The sequence below is a fragment of the Lagenorhynchus albirostris genome, chromosome 20 (genome assembly GCF_949774975.1).
Source record: "Lagenorhynchus albirostris chromosome 20, mLagAlb1.1, whole genome shotgun sequence".
NCBI classification, from domain to species: Eukaryota; Metazoa; Chordata; class Mammalia; order Artiodactyla; family Delphinidae; genus Lagenorhynchus; species Lagenorhynchus albirostris.
Window position 1 is genome coordinate 830,151 of NC_083114.1, and position 13,315 is coordinate 843,465.

Genomic DNA, 13,315 nt, shown 5'->3' on the forward strand with positions numbered 1-13,315 from the left:
GCATGCTGTAAACGAGGTTTTGTTTAACGGAAGGACATGACGCAAAACAGGCGTTTAGGTCACAAGTCAGAGGGCTTGGTCAGGAGCCCAGAGATTTATGATGGAGCTTTGGTTCTACTTGTACAAAACCTGCTTTTTAAGTGTCTGGATTAGTTGTCAACACTTTAAAATCAGGAGATTTCACATGTTCACACACAACGAAGAGTTAGAAATATTTTACATCCGTAATCTAATTAAGGTACATTGGCTCTGTTACAGAAACTTTCAGGGGGCCAAAAAGACAATAAGAAATACAAGAAAAAGAACTATAACTCCCCCATACCTACCCCTTCATTCGTAGATTTACTTACAGTATTTTTACTTTTTGTTTAAAAAAGAAAATGCGGGCTTCCCTGGTGGCGCAGTGGTTGGGAATCTGCCTGCCAATGCAGGGGACACGGGTTCGAGCCCTGGTCTGGGAAGATCCCACATGCCGCGGAGCAACTAGCCCCGTGAGCCACAACTACTGAGCTTGCGCGTCTGGAGCCTGTGCTCCGCAACGGGAGAGGCCGCAACAGTGAGAGGCACGCGCACCGCGATGAAGAGTGGCCCCTGCTCGCCGCAACTGGAGAAAGCCCTCGCACAGAAACGAAGACCCAACACAGTCAAAAATAATTAATTAATTAATTAAAATTTAAAAAAGAAATAAAAATAAAAAAAGAAAATGCATTTTTCATCATGACCCAGTACGCACATACACCCCAGCCACAATCCAACATTTCACAAAATAATGCACCCTTCCTAGGACACACACTGACGTCTCTATCCCATTTCATTTTGTAAAATTCTGGTTGTGACCCACTAAGTAAATTTAAAATAAGAAACTTTTTTCCCCCCAATATTGTCACAACCTTTGGAGTAAAACATGTGAAAATGACTGCAGAATCCAAACTTTTACTCAGATAAACACAAACAAATTCAAGTCTGACTCTACCTATTAGAAATCAACTTGTGGAATCTGTAAAACTTGACAAAAATAAACGAGTACAGACACGTAAACATTTTCAGTACTATTCCAATTGTTCAAAGATGTTTCAGTTGTTTTTCACCCATTTAAAAAAATTATTCTTATCAAAGCATAGTTTCAGGACACTGGTCTAATATAATGGTGTTTTAACAGCTTTAACACTATTTTTTTAAAGCTATGTACATGCAGTTTTAAAAGCCAGTAGGCATTTGGAAAAGTGGTAAAGACACTCAACAAGCTAGGCACAGAAGTGAGCTTCCTCAATATTAAAGGACAGGGACTTCCCTGGTGGTGCAGCGGTTAAGAATCCGCCTGCCAATGCAGGGGACAGGGGCTCGATCCCTCATCTGGGAGGATCCCACATGCTGCAGAGCACCTAAGCCCGTGAACCACAACTACTGAGCCCACGCGCTGCAACTACTGAAGCCCATGTGCCTAGAGCCTGTGCTCCACAACGAGAGAAGCCACCACAATGAGAAGCCTGCACACTGCAACGAAGAGTAGCCCCCTCTTGCTAGCCACAACTGGAGAGAAAAAGCCCATGCGCAGCAATGAAGACCCAACACAGCCAATAAATAAATAAATAAATAAAGGATAACTATGAAAAACCCAGTTAACATCACACTCAATGGTAACACTGAAAGCTTCCCCCTAAGATCAGGAGCAAGACAGGGATGTCTGTTCACGCCTTATTTGTCCAACACTGCTTGAGAGACTAGCCAGAGCAGTTAGGAAGAGAAAGGAAAGGCATCCGTGTGGAAGAAGAAGTAAAACGACCTCCACCTGCAGATGACAGGATCTTGCATAGAGGAAGTTCTAAGGAATCCACCCAAAAAAAACAAAAAAAACTATTAAAACTATAAATGAGCTCAGCACGTGTGCAGGATACAAGACTCACACAAAAACCAACTGCATTTCTCTACACTAGTAAATAATCTGAAACAAATACATTTTAGAAGTGTAAGACTTGCACACTGAAAACAATGAAACATTATTTAAAGAAATTAAAGAAGATTTAAATAAATTGAAAAGTATCCCATGTTCATGCGCTGGAAGATGTAATACTGTTAAAATAGCAATATTCTCCAATTTGATCTACAGATTCATGGCAATCCCTATCAAAATCCCAGCTGCTATTGCAGAAGTTGATCAGTTGATCCTAAGGTTCATAGGGAAATGTATGGGGTACCTGGAGCAGCCAAAGCACGTTGGAAAAGACGAACAAAGGTGGAGGACTCATTCTGCTGGGTTTCAAAACACACTGCAAGGCTTCAGTAATCAACACAGTGTGGTATTGGCATACAGATCAGATCAATGGAAGATAACGGAGACCCAGAAGTAAGCCCTCACATTTACAGTCAGCTGATTCTGACAAGGGTGTCAAAGCCATTCAGTAGGGAAAAAAATACTCTCTTCAACAAGTGGTGCTGGGACAACTAGCTACCTACATGCAAAAGAATGAAGTCGGATCCCTTACATCACACCACATACAAAAATTAACTCAAAATGGGACTTCCCTGGTGGCGTAGTGGATAGGACTCCATGCTCCCAATGCAGGGGGCCCGGGTTTGATCCCTGGTCAGGGAACTAGATCCCACATGCATGCCTCAACTGGGAGTTCACGTGCCAAAACTAAGGAGCCCGCGTGCCGCATCTGGGGAGCCAGCTGGGCCGCAACTAAGGAGCCTGCCTGCTGCAACTAAGACCCAGCACGACCAAATAAATAAATATTCAAAAAAAAAGTTCAAAGAAAATATATTTTAAAAAATAACTCAAAATGGTTCATAGACCTAAATATAAGACTTTCAGGAAAAAAAGTAAGAGCAAATCTTTGTCACCAATGGGTTGGGCATTGGTTCCTTAGTTAAGACACCAAAGCACAAACAGGTGAAGAACAGATAAACTGAACTATACCAAAATTAATAATATATGCTGCAAACAATACCAGCAAGAAAGTGAAATGACTACCCAAAGATGGGAGAAAATATCTGCAAATCATACTTCTGATAAGGGACTTATATCCAGAATATACAAACACTCTTATAACTCAACAATAAAAATGCAACCCAATTTAAAAAATGGGTGAAGGATTTGAATAGACATTTCTCCAAAGACGATATATAAAAGACCAGTAAATACATGGTGGTGCTCAACACCATTAGTCATCCAGGAAATACAAGAAAAAAAACACACTTGAGGCAGCACCTCACACCCAATAAGATGGCTATCATTAAAGTCAGATAGGTGCTGGGAAAACTGGACAGCTGCATGTAAAAGAACGAAAGAACATTTTCCCACACCATATACAGCAATAAACTCAAAATGGATTAAAGACCTATTGGAGAGGATGTGTAAAAAAGGGAACACTCCTACACCGTTGGTGGGGATGTAAACTGGTGCAGCCATTATAAAGAACAGTATGGTGGTTTCTCAAAAAACTAAAAATAGTTACCATATGATCCTACTCCTGGGCATGTATCTGGAAAGACAAAAACTCTAATTCGAAAAGATACATGCACCCCAATGTTTGTGGCAGCACTACTTAAATAGCCAAGACATGGAAGCATCCTAAATGCCCATCAGCAGATGAATGGATAAAGAAGATGTGGTACATATATATAATGGAATATTACTCAACCATAAAAAAAGAATGAGGGACTTCCCTGGTGGCACAGTGGTTAAGAATCCTCCTGCCAGCACAGGGGGACACGGGTTCAATCCCTGGTCTGGGAAGATCCCACATGCCACGAGGCAACTAAGCCCGTGTGCCTAGAGCCCATGCTCTGCAACAAGAGAAGCCACCGCAATGAGAAGCCCGCGCACCGTAACGAAGACCCAACGCAGCCAAAAGTAAGTAAATAAATAAATGTATTTTTTAAAAAAAAAGAATGAAATAATGCCATCTGCAGCAACATGGATGTACCTAGAGATTATCATACTAAGTGAAGTAAGTCAGACAGAGAAAGGCAAATATCTTAAGATATTATTTATATGTGGAATCTAAAAAAATGATACAAATGAACTTATTTACAAAACAGAAATACTCTCACAGACACAGAAAACAAACATGGTTACCAAAGGGGAAGGGGAGTTTGGGAATAACAAACATTACTATATGTGAAATAGATAAACAACAAGGACCTACTGTGTAGCACACGTAACTAATTCAATATCTTGTAATAACAAATAATGGAAAAAATGTAAAAAAGAATATATATAAAATATATAATGTGTATATATGTATATAACTGAATCACTTTGATGTACACCTGAAACTAACACAACATTGTAAATCGACTATAATTCGATTTTTAAAAAATGGATTAAAGACCTAAATGTAAGACCAGAAAACATTAAACTCCTAAAAGAAAACGTAAGTGGAATACTCTTGATGTAAACTGTAGCAATATTTTTTTGGATCTGTCTCCTAAAGCAAAGGAAATAAAAGCAAAAATAAACAAATGGGGCTTCCCTGGTGGCACAGTGGTTAAGAATCCGCCTTCCAAGGCAGGGGACATGGGTTCGTGCCCTGAAGATCCCACATGCCAAGGAGCAACTAAGCCCATACGCCACAACTACTGAGCCTGCGCTCTAGAGCCCGTGTGCCACAACTACTGAGCCCACGTGCCACAACTACTGAAGTCCACGTGCCACAACTACTGAAGTCCACGTGCCTAGAGCCCGTGCTCCGCAACAAGAGAAGCCACCACAATGAGAAGCCCGCGCACCGCAATGAAGAGTAGCCCCCGCTCGCCACAACGAAAGAAAGCCCACAGCAGCAACAAAGACCCAACGCAGCCCCAGAAAATAAATAGATAAATAAACAAATGAAACCTAATTAAACTTAAAAACTGCACAGCAAAGGAAACTGTCAACAAAACATAAAGACAAGCTACTGAATGGGAGAAAATATTTGCAAATGATGTGACTGATAAGGGGTTAATATGCAAAATATAATCAATATAAACAGTTTATACAGCTCAACATCAAAAAAGCAAACAACCCAATTAAAAAATGGGGAGAAGACCTGAACAGAAGTTTTTTTACAAATAAAAACCACAGATGGTTAACCGGCACATAAGCAGATGCTCAACATCGTCCACCATCAGGGAAATGCAAATTGAAACCACAATGAGATGGGACTTCCCTGGTGGGTCAGTGGTTAAGAATCCACCTGCCAATGTAGGGGACACGGGTTTGAGCCCCAGTCTGGGAAGATCCCACGTGCCACAGAGCAACTAAGCCCATGTGCCACAACTACTGAGCCTGCGCTCTAGAGCCCCTGAGCCACAACTGTCAAGCCCAGGTGCTGCAACTACTGAAGTCCGTATGCATAAAGCCTGTACTCCGCAACAAGCAAAGCCACTGAAATGAAAAACCCTCACAGCGCAATGAAGAGCAGTCCCCACTCTCCACAGAGAAAGCCCGTGCACAGCAACGAAGACCCAACGCAGCCCAAAATAAATACATAAACTAAAAAAAAACAAAACACAATGAGATACCACTTCACACCAGTCAGAATGGCCATCATCAAAAAGACCACAAATAACACCCTTTGGTGAGGATGTGAAATAAAGAGAACCCTCACACACTGTTGGTGGGAATGCAAATTGGTGCAGCCACTATGGAAAACAGTCTGGCAGTTTCTAAACAAAGTAAAAATAGAGCCACCATGTGACCCAGCAGTTGCACTCCTAGGTACATATCCAAAGGAAATGAACAAACTAATCAGAAAAGATACACGCACCCCAATGCTCATAGCAGCACTATCTAAAACAGCCAAGATATGGAAGCAACCTAAGTGTCCATCAATAGGTAAATGACTAAAGAAGCTGTGGTACATATATGCAATGGAAGACTAGTCAGCCATAAAAGAGAATGAAATAATGCCATCTGCGACAACATGCATGGACTTGGAGAATATTATGCTCAGTGAACTAAGTCAGACAGAGAAAGACAAATACTGTATGATATCATTTATATGCGGAATCTAAAAAATCAAATAGACTAGTGAACATAACAAAAAAGGAAGAGGCAGATCTAGAGAACTAGTGGTTACCAGTGGGAAGATGGGAGGGGGAGGGGCAAGATAAGAGTAGGGGATTAAGAGGTACAAACTTCAATGTACAAAATAAGTTACAAGGATATTTAGTACAACACAGGAAATATAGCCAATATTTTATAACTGCAAATGGAATATAACCCTTAAATACTGTGAGTCACTGTCGCACACCTGAAACTTACATAATATTGTACCTCAATTATACCTCCATTTTTAAAACCAATTTTTTAAAAAGTCAAATAATAGCTTTCTGTTCGTGAGGATGTGGAGAAAAAGGAACCCTGATACACTGTTGGTGGGAATGTAAAATGATTCAATCGCTTTGGAAAACAGTCTGGCAGTTTCTAAAATGGTTAAACAGAGTGATATGACCCAACAATTCCACTCCTAGGTATATACTCAAGAGAGACGAAAACATGCCCACACGAACGCTCGTATGTGAATGTTCACAGCATCGTATTTGTAACAGACAAAAGGTGGAAACAACCCCCATGTCCATCAGTTGACAAACAGGGAAACAAAATGTGTTCTGTCCATACAATGCGTTATTATTCAGCTATAAAAGAAGTAAAATGCTGACACCTGCTACAACACGGACAGCCCTCAACAGCACTACACTCAGGGAAAGGAGGCAGAGACCAGAGACCACAGGTTGTGGATTCCATTTATGTAAGACATCCACACCAGGTAAATCCACAAACACAGGGTTTCTTTCTGGAGCGAAGAAAACACTCTGAAAGCAGACAGTAGTGATGGCTGCACAACTCTGGTAATATAGTAAATAACAACTCTGTTAATACACTAATAACTGATAATCTCTTAATAGAATGTTAATACACCGAACTGCATATTTTAAAAGAATGAGTTTTATGGTATGTGAATCTGAGTGAAGTGTTTTTTTAAACTAGTCAGTTGCGTTAAAAACCAATTCAGAGGATTCCCTGGTGGCGCAGTGGTTGAGAGTCCGCCTGCAGATGGGTTCGTGCCCCGGTCGGGGAAGATCCCACATGCCGCGGAGCGGCTGGGCCCATGAGCCATGGCCACTGAGCATGCGCGTCCGGAGCCTGTGCTCCGCAACAGGGGAAGCCGCGGCAGTGCGAGGCCCGCCTACCGCAAAACAAACAAAAAAAACACTTCAGTACAACCAATACAGTGCTTTAAATACAATGGAACTGCATTGTTTGAACCCAACATTCTCGTGTATTTGACAGCTACGGGACAAACTACTACCAGGACATTTTTTTTTTTTACCACAAGGGTTGCATGAGTTTAAAATATTTTACACGTTAACTGTGCCAATGTTTAATTAACTTTGCCTGTCAGGTTTGTTAAGCTGCATCACTGCCCCGTAGTTAAAATGACGACTTTGAACCAAAATCACGAGGCTGGCCAGGAGCCTGTGGGGCGGGGGCGGGGGGCAGTAAGAGGGGAGCTGACCTCGATGCCTCTTAGGGAGCAACCGCCAAGCCTCCTGGGGGTTGATTCCCTCCTGTAACGGTTCCGTTCGTGACAGAATCTTGTGGACAAAGCGTGCAGCTTCGGACGACACGCCACGCAAGTCCCCTCCGTGCTCAGGTCACTCCTGGTGTCCTCTGCCCGCCGATGTCAGCCACACCTCTGGGGGTCTCGTCGGTGTGCCTGCCCATCACTGGATGAGCCCCCAGACAACTGCCGCTCCGCACAAGCCACTGACTCGGCCTGAACTACCTTCTGAATCACGAAAATACCGACGGTTCCGCCCACCTGCTTCCACAACCCGGAGACCTGGGAACCACGCAGCCTCGGCCGCGACCCCCTCTGGCTCTCCTGGAGAACCAGACACGCCGGCCTGTGCCCTGCCCCCAGCCCAGCTGCCCCTCCTCACGCCTCTCCCGTCAGAGCGGGGCTCTGGTCACCTCGTATGGTCACCCACCCTCAAGGGACAGAACAGCCTCCGAAGTGGAGGCTGATCTCAGTGCTGCAGCCTCGTCAGCACCCAGGCCCTCAGAGAAACTGTTTTCCTTTCAGAAAGGCTGTTAATCTGGGACTTGATTAACTCCGATTCAAATTCGCACCGCTACGATGACAATAACTAAAACAATATAAATAAAATTACATTAAGTAAAAGACTACGTGAGATGAGCTCATTTCACAACTTCTGCAACATCAACCTGGATGGTGGGGCTGGATGGTCCGCTGCGCACAGTGCTGGGACTCCGGACACTGCCGGCTTCCGGAAGGAAGGCGCAGGCCCCACGCGGGCCGGGCGGACACTCGGAAGACACTGGGGGTCCCCCAAGCAACACCCCCAAATCTTCACTCCTCGAGAGGCTCCTGCCTTGGCCAACGGTTTCTAAATAGCTGGATGTCCCCCCACCACCACCACCAAAAAAAGTTTTGTTTAATAAGTAGCCGCCATTCGAATGAACAAAAGGCAGAAACACACAACGCTAGTCGACTAGGGGAGGGCACGTTTATTCGAGGCGGCGGGCCCAGCTCGGGAGAAACACGGTCACTGTGAAGCCATGTCTGTGACTTCCAATCTGAGAATACAGCTTTGGTTAAGTAAGGAAAGCTAAGTTTCGGGTTTACGTATCTGACACTCTAAGTCAGAGGTAACTTTAAATCGAGAGGAACACGCCATGTGGGGGAGGGGTCCCCAGGGGCCGGGAGATGAGGGAGGAGACCCAGGGGTGCCCACCGGGCCTGAGCGACAGGAGAGAGCAACTGCTGTCTAGATGTCTTCGGAGCTGCCTCCGGACAGTTCAAAACATGTCACATCCCTGCCCCGGGAACGAGGACAGCCCAGTGAGGCCACCCCTGGGACCCGCCTCGCCTCGGTGATACTGAGCAAAGCCACGAGTGTCACGGTGAAGGTCAATTCTAAATGCACAACCTAACTTCTCTGAATGTGAGAATGCTAAAAATTAAAATCCTAACACGTGGAAACAGGAGCAGCTTCTGGACACTCCTGTTTCCACTTGTTACGATTGCTCACTTCACCTTACACACACCAGGGGCTGCCAGGCGCCAAGCTCTCAGTGCTCATCCCTTCTACTGAGTGATTCCCAAGGATGACGGCCACTCCTCGCCGTCCCCCGCCCCTCCCCCCAGGAGCTGGAGACAGCAGGGAGGGAGGGACCGTCACCTCTGGCCATCCAGGTTCCGCCCGCTGGATGGGGGCTGAGGGAGCACTGAGGGGCCCGAGGGCTGGACCGACGGGTCAGGGGAAGCCGGGGAGGCCCCAGAACCAGGCAAGGGGCTCGGCGCGGCCTCCGTGACGAGGTGGTGGCCCTCCCTGCACGCGCAACCCTGACGGAGGCACCCGGCACCTGGTCCAAAAGCCCGCCCTTGCGCTGCACAGCATGGCCTCTTCCTCGTAAACCCCAACACTCTCTAGGGAACTGTACCATTTAACAAAGGAGAATTTAACGGGACTGGCTTTCCTTGCACAACACGTGGGATTCCGGCCCCGGAAGCGCGCAGCTCCTAGCAGGAATGTGGCCGTGGCCCCCAAGGGTCGCTCCAGCTCGAGGGACGCCGGCCCCACCTCCCCACGTGCAGGCGTCTCAGCGACTTCCCTTTTTGTGAGGGAAAAAGGTGTACTTGGTGGGGTTAAACTCCTCCCAGATGCGCTCAAACTCCTCCAGAAAGAGCCGCACGCACTCCTCGTCCTCTATGATGAGCACGTTCTCCCGGTTGCTCTGAATGGCCTGAGTGGTCCAGTTCAGCGAGCCAGTGATCAGCACCTTCTTGTCCACGATCGCGAACTTGTGGTGCATGTAGCCCAGATCCTGGTCGTGCCGGACCTGGATCCCTGCAAAAAGTGAGACGTCACTGCTGCCTGTCACCCCGACTGAGCCGCCGGCTGGGCGCTCCGTCTCATCACCCCCACGCGGGGGCCCCTCGCTCCCTCCCCCCAGCCCCTCCTCTCACCACCCATCGCTACAGTTCAGGCTCCTTCTGCAGCATGGATGTGTTCACATGACTGATCGCGCTCGTGTCCGGTTTCGCGGGCACCACCACGTCTGGATGGTGACGGCGGCTGAGCCAGGCAGGGACCCGCCCCACCAGCCCCAGGAGGAGGCGTGGAGGACCCAGAGGCATCGGGGTGGGGGGACCACAGAGCCGAGGGCCGGGTGGCGGCAGGGACGCGTGACTCAGTTCCTCTGGAAACAGGCCCTGTTCCCAGCCCCTGATCCGGGGCAGGCTCCCCACCCCCGCCAGGGCACACGACCCGCATCATCCTTCAGTTACTGGTTCCAGGATGATCCAGTGGTGACTGGCGCAAAACCCATCTGCTTGGGTTCACTTGCCCCTAAGGTCTCACTCAGGCCCAGAAGCAGATCCCCTTCAGTCAGCACCTTGTAAGGGGGACAAGCCTGGAGGGAGGGAACAGCACAGGAGACACCGGGCCCTGGCCCTGAAGCCGTGGCTCTGGCCCTGTGACCACCCCGCTCGCACAGCCTCTCTGCCTGTTGGAGCCACGGAGCGCAAGGTGCACCCGGCAGCCCCTCCTCGTGACTCCCACCTTCGACCACAGGATCGCCTGCCACTCCTCACACGACAGCATGGGCCCTCATGCGTGTCACGTCGCGGGCAGCTGTCCTGCGACATCTCCTGACCCTTCCTGGCGCCTCAGGACTCCTGCTGCAGTCAGCCTCCCACCGTTCAGCAGTGTCTCCCCAGAGCCTGGAACCGGTCCAGGCAAACAGAGGCTCACAGAGAGACCGGTTCAACAGGGAGTGACAAACGACGGCCTGGATGCCCTCAGAGGGGTATCAAGGTTTAGACGGGGTCTGGTCGCGGGGCCCTTTAAGGTTCTTCCCAAACCCGAGGTTCTGCGGTTCTCTAAAAACCTAAACAAAATAAAACCGCTATGCCGAAACATAGCCAAGTTTCCCCATCGAAAGAGCCAACAGATCAGGACAACACACGGCTACCAGGAAGAGCGGAAGCCAACGGTCCTCAACATTCACACTAGGTTTCCAACCCCACCCACGCGGAAGCAGACGGAAAAACAGCAGAAGACTGAAGTGCGTTCCCATCAGGAGAGCGGGCAAGAGGCCCGTGCAAGCTGGGCTGAGAGCAGCCGGGACAGTTCTTAAAGGCCCCACGCGTCTTTCGGCCACAGCGGCCACCAGAATCGACAGGTCAAACAGATGCTGGTGCAGGAATGTCCTTCCTGGGTGCCTCAGTGATCGAGAGACGGGCACGAGGTTCAGACTCCGAATAGCTCACACAAGACACAACGTCACACTGAGGCAGGAGGAGGAAGCAGAATTCACAGGTAAGGCAGGATGTGAATTTAGAACGTCTTCAAAATTATTCACACATCCGGGTTCATCTGTCCCCACTCCAGTGAGAGAGGCAGGCCGGCCACAGACCTGACTTCCCTGACATTTTGTAGCCTGAGAAACAAATTAACTGTCACCAACTAAACATTTCAGCTCCACGTTGTAGTGTATTTTTAAAATTCATTTCAGGGCTTCCCGGGTGGAGCAGTGGATAAGAATCCGCCTGCCAATGCAGGGGACGCGGGTTCGAGCTGGTCCGGGAAGATCCCACGTGCCGCGGAGCAACTAAGCCCGTGCGCCACAACTACTGAGCCTGCGCTCTAGAGCCCGAGAGCCACAACTACTGGAGCTCGTGCTCCGCAACGAGAAGCCACCACAATGAGAAGCCCACACACCACAACGAAGAGTAGTCCCCGCTCGCCGCAACCAGAGAAAAGCCCACGCGCAGCAACGAAGACCCAACGCATTCAAAAAATAAAATAAATTTTAAAAAATTCATTTCAGAAGCTCCAAAATGAAATTCACTAACGAGTTTAAGGGGAAAAGCCTTTTCCTCCCTTTGGTCCTTAAGCAGACGCAGCCTCTCTGCACACCTGCGCCCTGACCAGCTTCTGCCGGCAGACCTGCTTCCAGCCTCGGCCCCTCCCGGGGCTGTCGCCCAGGTTGCGGGCTCAGACGCTCTGCACAGAAGCTCCTGAGGAGACCTTGGAGTTTCCCCAGACCTTGCAAGGCCGCCAGGGGACGCGAGAGGGTCTGCCCGGTCCTCAGGCCCCCGCCCCAAACACCCACGCCATCCTGGCTCTGCCTCCCGCCTCCCAGGCCCCGCGCCCGGCCTACCTGCCTTGCGGAGCAGCCCAATCTGTGAGCCACTGAGGGCCATGTAGTCGCAGTCGGTGACCACGCGAACGCGCACCCCGCGCTGGTGCAGCAGCTGCACTGCGCGGCCCAGCTGCGGGCTGGAGAAGGCGAACAGGCAGAGCTCGAGGCTGGCGCGGGCTGCCAGCAGGGCACGCAACAGGCGGCTCAGCGAGCTCTCGCCGTGGGGCAGGTTGCAAGGGCAGCCCGAGGGCGCGGTACCCGGGACCCGCAACAGGGCCTCGGTGCACGTCACCTGCGACGGGAAGAACAGCACCTCGCGCCGCGGCGGCCGCCGCCCGGCCCACAGCCAGCGCAGCACAGCGGGTAGCGCCTCCAGGGCCAGCGCGAGGCCTCCGACAGCAGCAGCCACCACCTGCCAGCGTAACGGCCCCATCTCGCCTTTGGCGTCTGAGGCCCCGCCTACCACGTGCGCCCGCTGCCCACTGCGCCTGCGCGCCTGCCTGCCGCCCACCTGCGCCTGCGCATTCAGCGCCCATCGCCCACTGCGCCTGTGCGCCCGCCGTCCACGGGCCACGTGCGCCCTCCGCCCCGGGGCACTTACTCCTGCGCTTTCGGCGCCCATTGCCCACTGCGCCTGCGCACCCGCCTGCCGCCTACGTGCGCCCGCCCACACTGCGCCTGCGCACCCAACGCCCAAAGGACCCAGGAGGCAACCAAAGAAAACCCACAGGGGCTTCCCTGGTGGCGCAGTGGTTAAGAATCCGCCTGCCGATGCAGGGGATGCGGGTTCGTGCCCCGGTCCGGGACGATCCCACATGCCGCGGAGCGGCTGGGCTCGTGAGCCATGGCCGCTGAGCCTGCGCATCCGGAGCGGAGAGGCCACGGTGGTGAGAGGCCTGCGTACCGCAAAAAAAAAAAAAAAAAAAAAAAACTGGTGAAATCTAAATAAAGTCTGGACTTTAATAGTAATGTACCAATGTCAGTTTCTTCACCTTGGCAAATGAATTACAATAATGGAAGATGCTATCTTTGAAACTTTTTGGTAAATCTAAAATTATTCTGAATTAAAAGTTTATTTAAAATGTTAAACACACACCTTCCATATGGTCCAGCTGTCCCACTCCTAGGTATGACCAAAGAGAAATGAAAGCC

The 13,315-nt window shown here is 49.5% G+C and overlaps 1 protein-coding gene across 1 annotated transcript; it reads right to left on the reverse strand.

Annotated features, from left to right (window-relative positions):
* Window positions 1–8,501: 8,501 nt before the first annotated feature.
* PLD6 (phospholipase D family member 6) lies at window positions 8,502–12,747 on the reverse strand. The gene is made up of 2 exons (XM_060134592.1): window positions 12,182–12,747; window positions 8,502–9,864 (listed from the first exon to the last, which is right to left on the reverse strand). The coding sequence occupies exons 1-2, from the start codon at window positions 12,594–12,596 to the stop codon at window positions 9,617–9,619; spliced, it is 663 nt and encodes a 220-aa protein (XP_059990575.1). The 5' UTR covers window positions 12,597–12,747; the 3' UTR covers window positions 8,502–9,616.
* Between the last annotated feature and the right edge of the window lie 568 nt (window positions 12,748–13,315).

Bases quoted from the DNA above. Each gene is read 5' to 3' on its own strand.
- PLD6 (XM_060134592.1), bottom strand. From the start codon at position 12,596: ATGGGGCCGTTACGCTGGCAGGTGGTGGCTGCTGCTGTCGGAGGCCTC. The intron at 9,865-12,181 runs GTAGGCCGGGCG...CACTTTTTGCAG, and splicing joins TGGGCTGCTCCGCAAGGCAG to GGATCCAGGTCCGGCACGAC.